Here is a 14,781-nt window from a genome sequence, read left to right on the forward strand (position 1 = left end):
TAACCTGCTCTTCATAGTTTCTTACAAAACCTTTCAGAAATTCTTCACGTGTAACAGGGACAAAAATTATTACTATAGAAGGATCCATAGCTTCTTTCCATCCTCCTACCTACTAACAGAATGTTTTGACATTTGCACCCTCATCCCTTCCCACCTCCTACATCCCTACCTCCCACTGCCTTATCATGCAGATGGGACAAACAAGAGTGGGGGACTTATAAATAAAGAAGCGAAGAAGTTGAGATACGAGATTTATATCCAAAAAGCCCAGGCCTACTCACTACAGGGAGAAGAAAAAAAAAAAAAAAGAAATGGAAAGAAAGGTAGAGGGGTGATATACGACAATTAGTACTGGCAGAGATATCAGGGAGGATTTTGACAAAAGTGGGGAGACAGAGGCTTTGGGGTGTGTATTGGATATGAGTGAGAGACAGAAAGACTATGTGGATATGCAGACTTAAAGAGGTGTTCATGCAAGTTATGTTTTATATAACTTGTGTTGTGAAAAACACAAGTGTTTCATATAAATTTTTCTGAGGAACGCAAACAAAGATTAGAATTACTTTCACTATCTTGTAAGCCCAAGACCCTCTGAGGCCCAAGATCTATTCTGCTCATTTTATGTGTGGGTTTGGATTCATGTATATATGTGTATATGTATGTCTGTGTGTGTTTAGAAAAAGATGTACAATATAGAAGTAGATTTATCTATGTGTATCCTTTTTTAAAATTTTTATTATGATTTCTTAAGTAAGCTCTACACCCAACGTGGGCCTTGAACTCACAACTTCGAGATCAAGAGTCACATGCTCCACTGACTGAGCCAGCCAGGCGCCCCTACATATATCCTTTCTTAAAAAACACAAAAGTGTAAATACACTTTTGCACCTTGCTTCTTTTCCCCTTAAATATATAGATTGATTGATTTCTATCCTGCCTATTTCCTAAAAAGATTTGAGTTAGTTTACAATAACATCATAGGCAAATTTTTAACATGACTCCAAGGACAAGAACCAAAAAGTAAAAGGGCCAAGGGAGAAACTACATTCAAAAATTCTAGCTAATAGTTTCATTTCATGAATGTAATAACAAATTAATAAGGTACTTTAAAAACAGATTCCTAAGGAACCAAATGCCAAACATTATTTTTGAAGGGAAGAAATTAATTTTACCTAAGGAAAGACCGAACAATGAAAAGAAAAACTTAGCCCAGAGCTTAACAAGACAGTGAGAGCTTCTTACGATGCAGCTCCATCCACGTCAGAATCTTAGCAAAGAGAATCAGGAGAATGCCATCAATTCTCAGTTGTTTATATAAGCAAAGAAACCAAGATAAACCAAACTAGTGGGTAATTTTTTAAGTATATTTTATTGGTTTTTATACATCCAGATGGATAAATGATCAGCAAAGAAGTGTGCAAACAAAACAATGAAGTCCTACTGCAAAGAACTGTTTCAGAAAGACCTGGGAAATTTTTCATTTCCCACAATCCTCTGAGCTCCTCCCTATGACCCCATCCATCTCACCCCTCCAGTATGTGCAAAACAGGAGATCAAAGCAGAATAATCCTTATAAATCTTTCCTCAAAGTGGAGCTGTGTTGAGTCAGATCCTATCAGTGTGAAGGATGAGGACCATACAAATAAAGAAAACATGTTTTCATCCAACCATACTTTGGGCAGATGGCTTTCAATCTTCCCCTCCACTTCATTGCCTGTCACCTTCCTGTACAATATGTACCTAAAATGGATGATCCAGAAGTTTGATACCACTTCTGTGACCTTCTCCACTCTGATAACCATCATCTCTATGCTCAGCCACAAATCAAACTATGTTGGGAACAAATATCCACAGCCCTGATATCTTGAACTCCGATATTCTCTCCCTTCCTACAACCTCCTTCTACCTTCCCTCTCCTCGACACTTTCTGAACCTGTTCTTTACCTCCACAACACCTTCACTGCTCACCTCCATTTCCCCACTCCACCAGCCCCCTCTAGAATCTGCTTGACAACCACTAACCTTTTTTAACTCAACTGATGTCTGTTTCTCCTCCATTCTACAAATTGGGAGAAAAATCACTTAATTGATACAATAAGCAAGTACCAGGTGTTGAGGATATACAGCTCTCAATCCAAAACCTGGTTCTGCTATTTATTAGCTGGTAAAGTTGGGCAAGCAACATAATCTCCCTGAACATCTGTTTCCTTACCCGAAAAATGGGGTATTATCCATTAGGATACTTGCAGCTGTAACAGAAAATCCAGGCAAAAGGAGCTTATTGTCTCCCATAATAAAGTGGTTAAAAATCAGTTCCAGGGTTAATTCAGTGGCTCTGTGATGTTATGAAGAACAAAGATTCTTCCTCTTTATGCTCCACCATCCTCAGCACATTGACTTGGGCCTAAGGTGTATCTCTTTACGTCACTACGTCGGTGACTGCAGTACCAGGCATCACATACAGACACCAAGTCTTGCAGAAGAGTGCGCTTCCTCCCATGTGTCTCCCTGTATTAGTGAAGGAAACCTTTCCTAGAATCTTCCTAGAATTCTCCTTAGGTCCCTTTGGCTTGGTCAAATATCCACCCTTTATTTTATTTTTTATTATTTTATTTATTTATTTACTTATTTATTTGTTCGACAGAGACACAGCGAGAGAGGGAACACAAGCAGGGGGAATGGGAGAAGGAGAAGCAGGCTTCCCACCGAGCAGGGAGCCCGATGTGGGGCTCAATCCCAGGACCCTGGGATCATGACCTGAGCCGAAGGCAGACGCTTAATGACTGGGTCACCCAGGTGCCCCAAATATCCACCCTTTAGCCAGTCACTGGCAAAAGGAAAAGGGATTACCATGATTGCCTTTTCAACCAATCTTAATTCACTTTCTGGGGCCTGAGAGTGGTCGAGCTTTCCTAAGCACATTGCCACCAGATACCTAAACAAAAAAGGCTGTGATAATAAGAATATCTATTGTGTAGGCCAACAACCTCTGCCATTTGGGCAATAATACCTGCTCCACAAGATGGCTATAAGATTATACTGGATACATTTGCAAAGTACCTAGGGATGCCTGGCACATGGTAGACAGGATGGTTTTTAAAGATGTCCACAAATTCTTTAACATTCTTTCCTTCAAAAAGTAGAGCTAATTCCCCTACCCTTGAATGTGGACTGTACCTAGTGACTGGGTTCTAACAAATAGAATTTGAGAAAAATAATGGTGTGAAATTTCCAACACTAGGTCCTAAAAGGCAATGGAGCTTGTTTTACTCCCCTGGGTTGCCCACTCTGGAGAAAGCTGCCATGTTGTAAGGACACTTAAGCAGCCTATGGAGAAGCCCACACAGGGAGAAATTAATGATTACCACCAACAACCAGCATCAATTTATAAGCCATGCGAATGAGCCATCACCATGGAAGTGAATTTCTCAGCCTCAGTCAAGCCTTCAATGGACAGATGCACCAAGCCACATCTTGGCTGCAACCTCATGGGAAGACTCCAACCCAAAATGATCCCAGCTAAGCCACTCCAAGAGTTCTGGGAAACTAAGAATAACTTTTATTGTTTTAAGCCACTAAGTTTTAAAATGATTTTTTTACACAGCAATAGATAACTAATACAGATTTTGGTACCAAATGGGGGTTCTGCTATAACAAAAACTTTAAAATGCAAGAGTAGCTTTGTAACTTGGCAGTGGACAGAAGCTGGAAGAACTTTGATGAGAGAATTACTGAAGACTTAAAGGGCCTTGAAGAGACTGCCAGTGAGGGTGGCAGGAAGGTAATGGATTTACTATGACAGACCAAGTAAAAATGTATCTTGCTTTTCTCCTCCATAAATTTTAAGTCTCACCATTGCTGAGAGGTAATATGCATCATGGGTAAGTACACAGGCTTTGGAGCCTGATTGCCTTGACTTGAATCGGCTCCATCATCTCTTATCTATGTAATATTAGGCAAGTTGCTTAACCTCTTTATGCCTCAATTTCCCTCAATGGATTTTCATGAGGATTAAGTAAGTTGCTGCATGTAAACTAAAAGAAAAAGAAAGAAAGAAGAAAGAAAAAGAAAGAAAGAAGAAAGAAAAAGAAAGAAAGAAAGAAAGAAAGAGAGAGAGAGAGAAGAAAGAAACATAGGAAGGAAGGAAGGAAGGAAGGAAGGAAGGAAGGAAGGAAGGAAGGAAGGAAGGAAGGAAGGAAGGAAGGAAGGAAGAAAGAAAGAAAGAAAGAAAGAAAGAAAGAAAGAAAGAAAGAAAGAAAGAAAGAAAGAAAGAAAGAAAGAAAGAAAGAAAAAGCAAGCAAGCAGGGTTTCTTTCTGTGTCCCATGGCAGAATTGATTATGGTTGAGGACCTGCAAAACCAGAATTGGGATAGAAGCCAAGGAACATTACCTTGAGTATCCAAAAAAAGAATTAAGTCCTTGTGATGGGCTATCCCATTAGGGTAGCATTTCTTAAGGTGTGGCCCCACCTGCATTAGAATCATTGGGGTATTTATTTAAAATTTGGGGCCCTACCTTCTGAGATTGATTCAGGAAGTCTAAAGGAGGGCAGAAATCTGGATTTTAACTGAGCTTTTTGTGGATGATTCTTGTGTCCACTAAAGTTTGAAAACCATTGTCCTGGGGAAAGGGAGTCCAGGTAAATAGTCCAAAGATTAATCTCTCTGAACCTTACTGTTTTACCTTAAAAATGAAGGCAAAATTGTCTATTCTTCCCCACAATTTGTCCATTTTTGTTTTAATATACAAATAAGGTACATTAAATAATAATGCCCATTATTTGCCACTGAGTGAAATTAATGCACCTCAAAGATCTGCTATGTTTATCCTAGACTCGTGGCAGCCCCTGGCATACATCTACATACCCCAGTTGACATAACAAGCTTTGTGATAACTGTATCAACCCATTTCTAGTGTCTGATTTGACAAGGACCATCAGTATTGTAAATATGGACATTTGATAATTCATCCTCTGCTCCTTTCTTCTGAGCCTTTCTGTACTATAGAGACTGAGAAGTTTAAAACTAATTTCCAAGACCCCACTGGCAGGTAAAAATCTGGATATGCAATAGCGTCCACCAATTAGATATACTCTTATGAAATGTGGGAGGCAGAAGTAAGTTGAAGGCCCTCCATCTACTGCTATGTCTCATTCCGATAAAACGTCAAGTTATGGAGATGTCAGGGTTTTCAGCAACAGATTTCTGGTGTCTGGTCACCAGTTCTGGGCACACTGAGAGCAGGCATGGCAATGGTACCATGGTGGCCTTTTAATTAAGGCAGAGGTGGCAGGAGGTTAATTCTGCAGTGTTCTGGAAGTCATTCCCTGAGCCCAGTCTAGAATTTACTTCTTGAGCTCTTCTACCGACTTCTAAAACACTTTTTATTACAGTTTTGAATATATTCAGAAGTAGAACCATAGACTAATAAAACCCCAGCTTCAACATTTACCAACTTAGGCCATTCTTATTTTATTTTATAAGCACCCCCCACCCACCCACTTCATCTTATTTTCAAGTAAATCCTAGACATCGCATCATTTTATGTATTTCAGCATGTATCTCTTTTTCAAAAAGTGAAGACTCTAAAAAAAATATAATCACTCTGAGATAATAGAACATATTGGTCTCTTGCCTCCAGTTCCTGGCACAGAGCTCCTGAAACCCTTGTAGTAATTTCCTAAGTGATAAAAACACTAGGAGCATCTCTCACTCTGATATTTGTCTTTGACCCCATCCCTGCCTGACACAGGGCTCCTAAAACCCGTTTCTAAGTGATAAGAGTACTAAGGAGCATCTATTGAGGTGACTCTGGTGTGGGCTCCTGGTTAGAGGCTGGTCACCAGAAAGACCAAGTCATGATCAGAAACTTGGAATTTTCAGTCCCAGCCCTCATCCTAAGACAGGAAAAGGGCTGGAAATGGGAGTTAATAATTGATCATGCCTATGTGAGGAAGCCTCCATAAAATTCCAATACTATGGGGTTTGGAGAGCTTCCAGATGGATGAACACATCCAAAAAGGAAGGGTGACACACCCCAACTCCATGGGGACAGAAGCCCCTGCATTCGGGACCCTCCCAGACCTCACCCAGTCTGGGTGTTCATCTGTGAACATCTCTTCATCTGGCTGTTCATCTGTGCCCTTTATCCTATCCTTTAATAATCTGGTATACATAAGGAAGTATTACCGAATTCTGTGAGCCACTCTAGCAAATTAATCAAACCATGAGGAGTGGGTTGTGGGAACCCCCAGTTCATAGCCAAGTTGGACAGAAGTTGTGGGTAACCTGGGGACCTACTACTTGTGACTGGACAGTCTTGTGGGACTGAACCCTTAACTTGTGGATGTTATCTCCAGGTAGATAGTGTAAGAACTGAATTGAATTGTAGACACCCAACTTAATTCAAGAGAATTGCTTGGTGTCGGGAAAAAACTCCACACATTTGGTGACCAGATGAAGGTGTTTTGTGTGAGCAGTAAAGAGATACAGAAAGAAACAAAGGGGGAAGGAGCTGGGTTTTTCCCTACACAAGACAGCAAGAGATAGGAGGGGGAAAAACTGTTATTTTTCCTAATAGGACTGCAATTATCATCATCCCTAAAATAAATAAATAGATCTTTAATATAATTAAGTGTCCGGTCAATGTTCCCATTGCCAATAGTCTTGTTATTGTCATCAAAAAAACTTAATAGTTTTTTGCTGGACAAATAAAGTCCACAAACTGCAATTGGCTGATATGCCTTTTCCATCCTAATGTATAGGCTCCCTATCCATCTATGTGTTTTTTTTTTTTTCTTTGTAATTTACTTGAAGAAACTGTGCTGTTAGAGCATCCCACAGTCTGTATTTTGGTGGTTACATCCCATGGTGTTGCCGTATTCCTCTGTCCTCTGTTAATTCATATAAACTCGTTGTTAGATCTACAGGCTTGATCAGACTTAGGTTCAATTTGGTTTTGTTTCCACTGATTTTTGAGTCCCCAATTCTATATATTAGACACCTTTCTGGGATAGTAGAAGCTACCAAAAAAAACCAAAAACCAAAAAGCGTAATATTGTGCACTCAATCAGATGGACTACAAGGCATACCTCTTTTCATTGCTTTTGCTGTATTCATAGGGAGTCTACCCTCCCTATGCTCTATAAATAGAACAAAGCCTGGATGACAGCACATCTGTTATAACATGGTTTACTGAATATTTTAAGCCCACAGTTGAGACCTACTGCTCAGATACTGCAGTTTTACAATGAAGGTCTGTGGCAACCCTCCATCAAGCAAGTCTGTTGGTGCCACTTTTCCAACAGCACTTGCTTATTTTTATCTGTCGTATTTTGGTAATTCTCACAATATTTCAGGCTTTTTCATTATTATTATATTTGTTATGGTGATCTGTGATCAGTATCTTTATGTTACTACTGTAATTGTTTTGAGGGGCCACAAACCATGTTCACATAAGATGGCAAACTTAATTGGTAAATGTTATATGTGTTCTGACTGTCCCCATTCGCTGCACCCCCATATCTCTCCCTCTCCTTGGGCCTCCCTATTCCCTGAGACACAGTAATATTGCAATTAAGCCAGCTAATAACCCTACAATTGCCTCTACGTGTTCAAGTGAAAGGAGGAGTGACATGTCACTCACTTTAAATCAAAAACTAAAAATGATTAAGCTTAGTGAGGAAAACTCGTTGAAAGCCAAGATAGGCCAAAAGCAAGACCTCTTGCGTCAGTTAGCCAAGTTGTAAACGTAAAGGGAAAGTTCTTGAAAAGAAATTAAAAGTGCTACTTCAGTGAACACATGAATAAGAGAGTGAAACAGCCTTCTTGCAGATATGGAGGAAGTTTGGGTGGTCTGGATAGAAGATCAAACCAGCCACATAATTCCCTTAAGCCAAAACCCAATCCAGAGCAAGATCCTAACTCTCTTCAATTCTGTGAAGGCTGAGAGAGGTGAGGAAGCTGCAGAGGAAAAGTTTGAAGCCAGCAGAGAGCGGTTCATGAGGTTTAGGGAAAGAAGCTGCCTCTATAACATCAAAGTGCAAGTGAAGCTGCAAGTGCTGATGTAGAAGCTGCAGCGAGTTACCCAGAGGACCTAGTTAAGAACATGAACAAAGGTGGCTACACTAAACAACAGAGTTTTGATGTAGACGAAACTGCCTTTTAACAGCTAATGCAGCTGGTGTCTTTAAGCTGAGGCTTTCATTTACCATTCCAAAACCTAGGACCCTTTATTAGGCTAAGTCTACCCTCCCTATGCTCTATAAATAGAACAAAGCCTGGATGACAGCACATCTGTTATAACATGGTTTACTGAATATTTTAAGCCCATAGTTGAGACCTACTGCTCAGAAAAAAAGATTCCTTTCAAAATATGACTACTCATCAACATTGCACCTGGTCACCCAAGAGCTCTGATGGAGATGTATGAGATTATTGTTGTTTTCATGCCTGCTAACACAACATCCATTCTGCAGCCCATGGATCAAGGGGTCATTTTGACTTTCAAGTCTTATTTTTTTTTAAAGATTTTTTTTTAATTTATTCATTTGAGACACAGAGATACAGAGAGAGAGAGAGAGAGCAGGAGCAGGGGGAGAGGCAGAGGGAGAAGGAGAAGCAGGCTTCCCGCCAAGCCAGGAGCCCGATGTGGGGCTCGATCCCAGGACCCTGGGACCATGACCTGAGCCGAAGGCAGACGCCTAACCATCTGAGCCACCCAGGCGCCCCGACTTTCAAGTCTTATTACTTTAAGAAATGTATTTCATAAGGCTATAGCTGCCATAGATAGTAATTCCTCTGATAGACCTAAAAGCCTTCTGGGAAGGATTCACCGTTCTCAATGCCATTAAGAACATTTCTGATTCATGGGAAGAGGTCAAAATATCAACATGAACAGGAGTTTGGGAGACGCTGATTCCAACCCACATGGATGACACGGAGGGATTCAAGACCTCAGTGGAAAAACTAACTGTAGGTGTAGTGCAAACAGCAAGAGAGCTAGAATGAGAAGTGGAACCTGCAGATGTGACTGAACTGCTGTACTCTCATTACACTTTAACAGGTGAGAAGTTGCTTCTTACGAATGAGCAAAGAAAGTGGTTTCTTGAGATGGCATCTACTCCTGGTGAAAAAGCTGTGAAGATTGTTGAGATCACAACAAAGGATTTCAACTATCAAAAAAACTTTGTTGATAAAGTAGTGGCAGGGTTCGAGAGGACTGACTCCAATACGGGAAGGTCAGCTGTGGGCAAAATGCTATCAAACACCATCACATGCTACAAATAAATCATCATAAAAGGAAGAGTCAATCAATGCAGCAAACTTTAAGAAATTGTTACAACTACCTCAAACCTTCAGGAACCACCACCCCAATCAGCCATGTTGGTTAGTGATATCATTTGAATATTTAAGTTAAAATAAATAGAACTGTGATTTCCTTTTTATTATTCCTAGCACAGGGTAATCGTCAACAAAGATATGTTGAAGGAATGCATCAAGAACTGTTTTTCACATTATTTGCATCCAATGATCAAAAATGTTGTGGCAGAAACTGCTATGAATTCCCCTAATACACATTCTCTTTCCTCTAAGAGAATGCCCAAATTTTAGCTGAACATATAGTAGACCGAAATAAAGACAATTTCCCAGCCTCTCTTGCAGCTAGACATGACCAAATGATTAAGTTCCCGCCAATAAGATGTAAGTGGAAGTGCTGCATGGCAACTTCCAAAAATCTACAAAAGATCGCTGGCACTTGCCCATTGCTCCCTTCTTTGTCCTCTGCCGAGAGAATGAAGATGGGATTATTAAGAGCTCTAGCTACCTACCCTGGTTCAGGAATTGAGGACTACACCTTGGGTATGATAAAAGTGGTGAGCTAAAATAAAAGGATCCTAGATCTCCAAAAACTTCATGGAAAAAAGCACATCCATTGGTCCTGCAGTGTCTATCTCTGGAATTTTATATGAACAGAGAAATAAACTTTTATCTTTCTTATTGGAAAAACCCCACAATACCAGCATCCTTTGTATAAAGGAGGAAGGCAGATTTATTAAGTGGCAGTTTTTCAAAGATATATACTGTGGAGCCATATCTCTCTTAGTTGGAGATAATAGGATATTATTTCTTTTCAAGTAATTATATTTATTCTTATTAAAAATATAATTGCTCTATAGTAGGAGTTAGAGAACCCAGGTTCAAGTCTTACCTCTGCCCTTAATGAGCAAATGAGTCAACTTCTCTAAGGCTTTGTAAGACACTATGTAGTAAGATTCTCTTGAGCCTTAAAATATAACATATATGGAAGTGTTTCATACTATAAATAACTATACACGGATAGTTGATGAGAATTATGAGATACCTGTGGATAGAAACTCTGTCTCAGATTGTTTCTCCAGTAACAAGTGCTCAGTAAGTATTTGCTGAATAGATATTTTGAAATCCTTGCTAAATGAGTGAATTGTTTTGCTTTGGAATGAATAAAGTTCAAAGGTCTTTAATATTAATTAAAGTATTACTTGAGTTTCTTAGAGCCACAATTCTTAATTTTGCCATCAGTCAAAAGATATAAAGGTGTGAAAAAATAAACCTAGCTAATCCGTTTATCTAGTTCAAAACTGGATCCCAATTTGCTATAGCAAAATAACTTAAGAATACAAGTTGTGGTATAGAAATAAAATCTTTATGACCCTTTTCTTTCCCTTGAAATTACGAAGTTACACATAAAGACATATTTTAATATTTAAACCACTAACCCTACCACATCAAATGAAGGATTTCCTCACACTGGACTGTGGCTAAAGTATTTTATTAAATTAAGTATGTTATTTGCAAATGGTTTCATTAAGAAATTTTAAAAGCAAAGTTATAAAACATTTTCAATAAAAAAGTACAGAGTTAACAGCAAAATTACATTTTCTTTATAGTACAAATAAAAACATTTTATTTCTGATATACTGTCTGAAAATCTTATATTCTCCAACTGAGAGCTGCAATATTATATTTTAGAAGTTTCACGGTTAATTCAATCATTTGTTAATAACAGGTTCATCATTTGGACCATAAAAGTCAACTGCTCAACTTTAAGGAAAATTATAAAATTTGTCATTATATAATGTTAAGTTACAAAAGGCTCTTCGGGATATACATGTATTCCAGCCTTGTTTCTCTACTAAATTCTGTAGAGGCATTAAGTAATATGTAAACTTCAATTACATTTTAAAAATAAGCACCATTAACATACATTCTACATAAATTTACCTTTTAAATGACATTTTTTTTGGCCACACATTTAAAACTGTTTTCTTTACCATGTAAATAAAAATAAGCAATATTTAACCACTACACAGAAAATTACCAAACTTCACCTCATTGCACAATGGAAAAACACTTAGAAAAAGCACTTGGAAAAAACAGCGCATGTTATTTTTGTGTCTTTTTTATACATTTTGTCATTTTCTTAAATTGAGAGCAGTTAAAACATTGTCAGAGCAATTTCCTGAGTCTCAAAGCTTCCAATTTCCAGCTCAGAAATAACCAATCTTGCTATTATATATGTACTTTTTTTCTAAGCAAACAAAACACTTGAAGGAGAAAGACCAAAATAAGGACTGGAAACAATCCAAGAGAACTGTTCACTTTTCTTCTCAAAATGTGTTATAATATACATGACACTTTAAATTATAAGTCAGAATTTCTACTGTATAATATGTCCTATATTTAAAGGCCATAGAATTCCAAATAGTATATGGAAACACAAATAAATTGATGAAACTTGAAAATAATATAGAGATATATGAACAGCCAATAAATCTAAGACAACATGCTTCCAACTCTCAGTGTTGAAGTAAGGAAGTGGATGAATTGAAAATACTGTTAAAAGAGTCGCCTCAGTTCCAACCCACTTCCCCTGTGGGTTCCACATTAGTTCTCTTTTTTTCTCCTGGTAGATACAGGTGAGAGACTACTGAAAAGATCTAATTGTTACTAAAACCTTCGAAACTACAGAAGTGTTATACTTTTAGAAGATCAATGCACTTGCAAAGAGCCATTCTAATGAGTCATGTATTAGCACAAATATACCAGTACCTGAAAACTTCGATAATCCCCACACTGTCTTTACTTTTGGCACAGATGATTTGGAAAGGAGCAAGAAAAGAATTTGATAATCCCCGAACCTTTGGCATACAGGATTTAGAAATGGGCAAAACAAGAAAGGAGCAACTATAAGATTTTCTTTCATAATTATGTGTTGTTTAAACTATGTTAGACGGTGGGGTGGGAGGCAGTTTAAAATTAAACAACTTCATAAAAACACAAGATGCTCAAAATTTGCCTATATACTTATAAATGATGATTAAGAAAAACATCCTAGATTTACCAAAATAAAGCCTAAAATTAAGGTTGGTACAGCAGAAAACATAGCTTCTTTCATTCGGTTTCTGCCCACAAAATACCTCACCCCTTTTTCTTTTTGATTGCTCCCATGTTAATCATAGTTATAATAACACTGAAATAAATCTAGCTGAAGTGCACAAAAGCGACGCTTTTTTAAACAGGGTGAGGAAACATAAAAACACGGAAAGCGAGTATGCAGCTGGACACACTCTAACTCCAGGTTTTAGCATTGTTATTCACATTTCTTAAATCATATTAATTTATACATAGAAATATTTTATTTCATTAACAACTGTAGTTTTATAATAAGTTCACGAAATGAATTGGTTTATTTTTAATGTATACAACTCTTCTAGACATTACAAAAAACATGCTAAACTGTTGGCATTTTTTCTTTTTTTAACAAATTATTATCAAACATAAGAGTATTTCAATACCACTCACTAACCATTTCTAAATAATAAACATTTTTATTTTTGTGGAAATAAATTTAATGATACAGCTCTTTAAAAGCATGCTTTCATGATATATAAAAACGTGTTTTTGAGTTTTATTTTCATTAAAATGTCTGTTCTTTTGGGAAATCATTCTGTAATTCGGGATTCTTTCAGTAACAGCTCAACCCTGTAATTCTTGATCCAGATTATTTTTAAGCTTATCAAAAAGCAACACAACCGTTTTGTTAAATTATGTATGTTGGAAATATTCTCCATATCCAAAGTCAAATTTATTTAAGCCATCGTTTCATGTTGGGAAATTATACTTTACCACATTAAACTTGTGTAAATGAAATTATAATTGACGTACTAACAGGACTTTTTAGCTCACACACAAAAAAAGAAGTCAATGAAAGTTTCTCTTCAGAAAGTTGGCTCATTTTAAAAACAAAGGTAAAAAACTTTTAAATTGTAAAGATTCCTTTTAGGATTGTATCAAAAATGTTTTCTATTTGCTTTAAACTAATAGAGGACTTCGACCTACTGCAGTTTAGAAATCATATGCTTCAAATATAAAATATAGCTCTTTAGTACCATCTTAAATACCATTTACACAGACAGCTCTAGAAGCAGTTCTATAAGACACCAGTACTTTGTAGATTATCTAACCATTTCTTCTCTAAAAACTTTTCTGCCTACGGAAGGTAATAAAACTGTAATATAATCTCAGGCTCCAACTTTCCTCCTAGAAAATGCACACACACAGAACAAAAGGTAAGAGATCAATATCATATACAAAACAGAAGAAAGTGCAAACGGCATGTCTTCCTTCCTGTAGGATATGGCAAAATGAAACATTTTTTTTTGTATTTAGTTTTGAAATCAAAAAGTATTCTAGTGTTTTTGTTAGATTTCCTTTCTTTCATCACTACTACTACTACTACTACTACTTCTTCTTCTCCTTCTTTTAATACGAGGCTTTGATGGGCATGAACCAGGTCTCAAAGCACTTTAAAATATCTTTCAATGATGCCTTTAGGATTTTACTAAATGTTAAACAACAATTAATACAAAGGTAACATTTTCTGAGAAAGAATCAGAGCACTTCAAACTTTAAAACTGCAGCGGACACTTTTCTTAGACATTTTATAATCAATAAAAATTCTCTTTAATATTTTTAACAGACAACATATTTGGCATTTGATTCAGTAGAAAATTAAACTTCTCTTGAATTCTGAAAAACATCATCATGTTTTTATTATAAGTGGACATTTCTAATAAACACATTTACAGTAAAACTGACTAAATTTACCGCAAATAAAAGTAATTTTAACCTACAAATCTTCACACTTCTAAGTCAAGGATGTTTATTTTACTTTAGCATGACTTTCAAGCACCCTGGTTTAATTTCAGAGAACCTACAGAAATGAGAAAAGAGTTATTTTAGGTAAAAATTTCAAACTGGTTAAGGACTATATCATGCATGTAATCAATTCCAAGTCTCTATGCTAAATATAATATTTACTATCAAAGTATTCTCCTTTATTAAGTCAATCATCCAGGACCAATATCTATGCTTATGCACCTTTTAATCCACTGTAAAAATAAATAACTCTAAGGCTAGGGGTTACTCCTTAGTAGTTATTTAAGATTTTTCAAAACTCTCAAGCCTGAATTTGACCTTCATGAAGAAAAGCATGCTGTATGAGGGATAAGATGATGTCTGCATTACATTATTTCTATGCAGTAAGTGAGTACTAAAAAGAAATCTCTAACATAATCATTAAGTCTGATTCATCAGGCCATGAAATGCTTCCAAGTCCCTCGGTGTAAAATTTAAAAAACACTAGTCTCTACAATAGACCATCAATCCCAACATGATAATGTTAACTATTCCTTTTTTAACAGAAACTCTAAAATGTCATCTGTTTTCATGCTCAGAATTA

At 37.0% G+C, this 14,781-nt stretch overlaps 1 protein-coding gene across 4 annotated transcripts in view; it reads right to left on the reverse strand.

Annotated features, from left to right (window-relative positions):
• Positions 1 to 14,781, reverse strand: part of N4BP2 (NEDD4 binding protein 2) — a 122,809-nt gene that overhangs the window by 28,924 nt on the left and 79,104 nt on the right. For 3 of the 4 annotated variants that reach the window (XM_028087058.2, XM_028087027.2, XM_028087065.2), the window contains one exon: positions 10,897 to 14,253. The exons of the other annotated variant lie outside the window; for it this stretch is intronic. In XM_028087058.2, coding sequence (XP_027942859.1) covers positions 14,208 to 14,253 — 46 coding nt within the window. In that variant the 3' untranslated portion in view covers positions 10,897 to 14,207. Of the gene's footprint in view, positions 1 to 10,896; positions 14,254 to 14,781 lie in introns of those variants that run through there. 4 annotated transcript variants of the gene reach the window in all.

The sequence above is a fragment of the Eumetopias jubatus genome, unplaced genomic scaffold (assembly GCF_037043125.1).
Source record: "Eumetopias jubatus isolate StellerSeaLion01/CBP00866 unplaced genomic scaffold, mEumJub1_p1.0 scaffold_2, whole genome shotgun sequence".
In the NCBI taxonomy this organism is placed as follows: domain Eukaryota; kingdom Metazoa; phylum Chordata; class Mammalia; order Carnivora; family Otariidae; genus Eumetopias; species Eumetopias jubatus.